Source organism: Pelmatolapia mariae, linkage group LG1 (genome assembly GCF_036321145.2).
Source record: "Pelmatolapia mariae isolate MD_Pm_ZW linkage group LG1, Pm_UMD_F_2, whole genome shotgun sequence".
Taxonomy (NCBI): domain Eukaryota; kingdom Metazoa; phylum Chordata; class Actinopteri; order Cichliformes; family Cichlidae; genus Pelmatolapia; species Pelmatolapia mariae.
The window spans coordinates 24,241,497-24,247,496 of record NC_086227.1 but is presented as its reverse complement, the minus strand read 5'-3'; the positions used below and the strand labels follow the sequence as shown (position 1 = coordinate 24,247,496).

The 6,000-nt window shown below is 42.3% G+C and overlaps 1 protein-coding gene across 1 annotated transcript in view; it reads left to right on the top strand.

The window, feature by feature from the left end:
- The first annotated feature begins 1,570 nt into the window (after positions 1-1,570).
- Positions 1,571-6,000, top strand: part of LOC134629525 (chromodomain Y-like protein 2) — a 45,026-nt gene continuing 40,596 nt past the window's right edge. Inside the window, exon 1 of the mRNA XM_063476916.1 lies at positions 1,571-1,882. Coding sequence (XP_063332986.1) covers positions 1,859-1,882 — 24 coding nt within the window. The 5' untranslated portion in view covers positions 1,571-1,858. The remainder of the gene's footprint in view (positions 1,883-6,000) is intronic.

The following is a 6,000-nucleotide window of genomic DNA, read 5'->3' as shown; positions in this document are numbered from 1 at the left end:
ATGGTTTCTGAGACCTATAGCTTTTTAGACTATGTGTTATTCAACGTTTACACAGAGGTAATGAGCATGTGCAAATGTGTATGTGATCAGTGTTTTAAAATGTCTGGCCTGTCATTGTCCTGTAAAATCACTTGATGCAGTGACTGTGTAGAAACACTGAAATATTTTGAAATATATTGGGAAGTGACAAGTGCAAAGATTGCAAAAGGACTGTCACTATACCTAAGAGTATTTGTATTCGGTATGTATCCTAAAGATTAAAGTTATAACAGAAATGAACAAACGTTTATAAACCTCAGTTTTGTAACTGCCAAAAAGCTAACGGCATTATTTGGAAAGAAAACTTAGAAATCAGCTGCTTTACACTGGATAAGACATGCAATATCAAACATTTTACTAAAAAGAATGAAATACATTTAAAGACAAACAAAAACATCTGAAATGGTCTGAGGGCCCCAACTTCAAAGATCTGGATCTGACGCAAAGTCAGACAGAATAACTGTTTAAACCATGCAGTGTTTAGATTATTCTTTCTTTTGAACTAATACAAATAATATTTTTATGCTAATTTTCATTTCTTTATTTTCATGTACTTGCATGAATTTCACTAGAAGAGTGTGGATTTCTATTTTTCAGTTGACAGGAGCAATTTGTTGTTCATTTGCTCTTTTTTATTTACAGCTTATTTTCAGATTTGTTTCAATCCATAAAATATTGTTGAAAACAGTTTCAAGTGATACAACTCTGGATTAATTTTCATATAATGACTGAAAACTTTTTCAGTATTTTAGGTTGTAGTTTTGGTGTCCTAGAGAAGGAAAAATACTCAAATTCTCCTGTTTGTAGTCAGTGTCTTTTTTCAGGTCTTTATAAATGCTTTAGCAGCATTTTCACATTTGCTCTAAGGTAGAGCGGATATGAAAATGCTGCAAAAGCATTCATACTCTCAGGTTTTCATACTCTAAGGTAATTCATCCAAGGTTCTGTGAAAGATGTTGTGATCAAGACCTGGTCTGTGCCAACCAACCAGTTATTCTTCAGATTTTAGATAGGGGTTCCTACCCGGTTGTCATGGGACGAAAGATGGCCACACCCTGGACAGGTCTATGGAGGGCAAACACAGAGAGACAAACAGCCATTCACGCTCTATGGCCAGTTTAGAAGTGCCAATTAACCAGACTCAGAAGGAAGCTGGGTGACCCAGAGAGAACCCATCAGAACCCCTGGAAACAGGGCAAAACAAACCTTTTGTTTTTAATCGCTTTATTTTTTAATTTTATTTATTAATAAATAAATATTTTAAAGGTATTTGATGCTGATGCAAAGTTCAGTAAGAAGGTCTACCAACATCAGTACTTTTGCTAGTGATTAATCATTACAAATAGTTCCACTTAACTTGTTCTAGATATTTCCCGGTGAATACAAATAAGGTAGGTCAGATCTTTCTATGACGCCACAGTGGACAGGTAAAGGGGATCATAGAAAGGGATCTGACCCAGCTGGTGAGTGTAAACACAACGCGTATAACGTCTCCCGCTGAGTGGATTGCAACAGAGCTCAGATGAGCTGGGCGCATGCAGACCATCAGGCTACATTCTTAGTCCGGGACTAATTTTTAGTCCTCTACTTCGGTATATGTAAACAGCACCGCCCCGACGGTTGCTTGTTTTAAGCGTGGAACGATCCGCCGGGCTCGATTGACACTGTCTGATCTGCTGCTGCGGATTGCTCAGAATAACAAGGCTGCTCGCTAATTCCCGTCTATCGGGGCTTTCGCCGAAACACCGAGAGAGTAGGGTCCAAAAAAAAGCCAACAAGGCAGGCAAGAACGCCGCGCCGCCGCTGTCTGCACCCAAGAATGGCTTCAGGAGACCTTTACGAGGTAGGATAAAACCATGTCTAAGGAAAATGCTCTGTAATATTGACGAATAATGGAATTAGGAAGTAAAGGGAAGGGCGTCGCGTATGCAAAAAGCGGTGTCCTAAGCCCTTTAACAGGCGAAACTAACCCGTTTTCAAGCTTGGCAAAGACAAGATTGCCTAATTTAAGCTTATACTTTATGTCGCTTTTGATATACTTTGTCATAATTCTTCACGACTGTAGTAAATGGATAAGATGTAATTTACGGGCTGAACTCCTCAGTCTGTCGCCGAGTTGAAAGTCGTGGTAAAGTGACAGCAGCGCTGAGCGAACGGGCATGGTGAATAGCTACAGACGGAGTGATGGTTCTGAAGGTGCACATACGTGCCAAAAGATATTTTGTCATCACAGCCTCGACAGCGGCGTTGCTGTCACAGGCTGTTTGGCAGACAGGATCAGACACCGGTTTATTTTTGTCAAACGGCGTACGCAACTCGGTGCGAGCTTCTTTCATGGTTGATGCGTGATTTTTGTGAAATTGTGACTCTTACAGTTATGGGTTTAAAAGTTGCCCGAATGGGTGACAGGAAGGTCACGCTGCCCTCGTGCGCAACATCGCTCTGGAAGTGTGTGGGGGACGGGGGGGCGTTCAGAAATTGCACGAAGGCTGGCTCCCTCATCAGTTTTGTCAAATCTGACACATGCTGTCATTAGCTTTTGTCACTCTGGTGTGGTGTCTCATGTTTGAGCTCATGGTAGAGACACAGATGGGTCTCCCAAGGACAAACAAGTGTACTTTTTAAAGTAATGTACAAAGTTTAAACATGTCACAAAGTCCATCTGAGGAAAAGCTTGGGCATCCACTGAGTGTTTTTAAGTAGATAACATTATCAGCTCACAACACTGCCAAATAACGCATGATGAGTGAAGCTGGATGTCAGCTAAAATACAATAGACTGAATAAGTGAGTAGCATTAATTGCCTTTTCCCAAATAGTTAGAACCACTGACTTTAATATTCACTAAATGAGTGCTCTTTGTCCTGGAAACACATTAAAACTAAAGTAAGATAACACAAGGTTGCCAAAAAGAGGACACATTGGGTTACGTTTTACACTTGATTTTTACACCACCACCCCTCCACTCTCTTACTACTGCCACTATTATTTAGTTCGTTTTTTAAAAAACTTTTATTTACTTAATTGCTCTTTTTTTAAGCATAAATTTTAGCTTCCTCTACCGATGAATCCAAGGTCCACTACTGACGATGTGTCCCAAATTTTAACAATTTAGATCAGATCTCTAATCCCTAAACCTAACCAGGGAAAATGGCAGGCTAGCTTGGGCGAAAGAATGAAAGTTGAGGCTCACAACGATGTGTGCTGCTGGTAAAGTTTCTGGGCTGCTTTCCTCATAACAGCCATCCCTCAAGATTTTCTCCATTAAAAACAATGCGTTGTCTGGGATTGTAACATCTAGTGCTTTACTGAATCATTACATTGGTGTCATGCGTTCATGAACTACCACTGAGCTATGAAAGCTACTTTCAAGACACTGTGCAGTAATTACTGTTGATGTGTGGGGAAAATCCATCAGCATGCTGTTCACTTGTAACTGTGTGAGTGTACCCTTACACAGGTGAAGTTATTCTGAGCAATTCTGTACTTTTGTTTTGAAGTTTGACTCTTGACACCTCTTCTTGTTCTAAGCGGGCTGTTGCCTTTATGTGAAACCTGCCTCATGTGGCAGCCTGTACTATAAACCTCAAGACTGATCAGTTTTGTATAGAGCTGAAATGATTGAACATTGGTGAGCAGGTTTTGCTAACAATAATCAGTCTTTGAGTCATTTCTCTGCTAAAATGACTACAGCTGCATCTGATGCCACAGTTGCCATCTGCCACAGTTAAACTGTATTTAACTGGAGAAGCTGACCAGTGTTTACCTGTGCTGCGTACCTTTTAGTTAAAAAATGACCATGGAAAAGGGTTGTTTGACATTGCTGCAAGAGTTAATTAACTCTTGCAAATTTAATTCAGTAATAAGTTTTGCGGCCTGTTACCTGATCCATGATAAATTAAACATGATAAATTGAATGTCAGTTCCTCTCGCACTCAGTTCCTTCTTCCATTGTACTTGGAGCTTGGTACCCAATCTCGGGTGGGAGTGATGATATCTACCCCCTGACCTGTCGTCCTGGCTCCCCCTTGCCGTAGCATGTGTGTTGTATTTCGTCAACCTCTAGCTGTGAGAGCAGTCCCTTCTTCCGAATGTTGTTTCACCGTCAGTAGTGTGTATCGAAGATTCCATAGGTCCCTCATCCTATTCATGTAACCCGTTCCGCTGGGGTTACTTGGGTTACTACCCAAGTAACCCCAGCGGAACGGGTTGCAGCATTCCAACAGCGCCCTATTTTCGTCTCTTGTCCTCTGATGGTTTCTTGTTCCAGTAGCCCACTTCTCATCAGGGAGCCCTGGTTCCTTAGTACCTGACACGGACCTTGTTAATGCGGGCGACGTCCGAGCCAGTATGGCTTCATATTTTTCTGTTTTGCTCATGTCTGCGTTAGGCTTGGTGAGCATAGTGGGCCTAGCCTAGGAACCTTACTGGATACACACGCCCCAGTCGGGAATCGAACTTGCGTCTCCCGCTCTTACCACTACGCTATCCAGCTGCTTAATGGTAATAACAAGATCTGGGCTATCAACACCTAGGCCCTGCCTGTGATCAGGTACCCTGCTGGGATAATAAGCTGGCCAAAGGATGAGATGGAAGCCACTGACATTAAGACCAGGAAGCTCCTGACCATGCATCGAGGGTTTCACTCCAAGTCCAGCACCCTGAGGCTGTCTGCTAAGGGGAAGGAAGGAGGCCGGGGACTGGTGAGCGTCAGTACCACAGTCCAGGATGAGACCACGAACATCTATGAATACATCAGGAAGATGGGCCCCAACTGACCGCATGCTCAGTGAGTACCTCAGGTAGCAGAAACCCAAGAAAGAGGAGGAACCATCATGGAAGGAAAAGCCCCTGCACGGTATGTACCACCGGCAGATAGAGGAAGTGGCTGACATCCAGAAGTCCTACCTGTGGCTGGACGAGGCTGGACTGAAAGACAGCACAGAGGCACGAATCACAGCAGCACAGGAACAAGCTCTGAGCACAAGATCCAGGCTGGGTTCTACCACACCAGGCAAGACCCCAGGTGTAGGCTGTGTAATCCAGCACATAACAGCAGGATGCAAGATGCTAGCAGGCAGGGCATACATGGAACACCATAACGAAGTGGCGGGCATAGTATACAGAAACATCTGTGCAGAGTATGGCCTGGAAGCTAGTGGAAATGGTGGATGGAAAAAAACAGAAAGGGGACACCCCTCCCCATATAATACAAATGATTATTATTAACTGAAATGACAAAAGTGGCCTACTTATGGAAGAGTTTAGGGTAGAGTCACTCATGCATCTAAGGGTTAAGAAAACCTTTTCAAAACATCTAGCCCATTTAAGAACACTGTCAAGTAGGTAGGTGTATGATTGTCACAGTCTACAATCAAGAGGCTCTTTCATGAATTTAAAGAGGGTTTACAACAAGATGCAAAGCATTGATTACATTCAAGAACAAGAAGGCCAGATAAGACTTGGCCAGAAAACATCTTAAAGAGCCCGCACAGTTCTGTAAAAACAATCTTTCAACAGATGAAGCCAAGATTGATTAGTACCAGAATGATGGGAAGAGTAAAATATAAACAAGGAAAGTGAAAAAGTTCATCGTGTGAAGAATGCCACATCATCTGTCAAATGTTGTGGAGGCAATAATATGGCATGGAAATCTATTGCTGGCAGTTTCTAATGATGATGTGACTGCTTATAAAAGCAGCAAGATGACTTCTAAAGTGTACAGGACTGTACTCTCTGCTTAGATTCTGTCAAATGCTGCAAAACCGATTTGGCAGTGCTTCACAGTGCAAATAGATAATGACCCAAAACATACGGAAAAGCAACTCAAGAATTTCTCAAGGCAAAGAAATAGGATATCCTTCGATGACAAAGTCATAAACCTGATCTAAACTCATTAGAGCATGCCGTTCAGTTATTGATGACATAACTGAAGGCAGAAACCCACAAACAAATAGCAGGT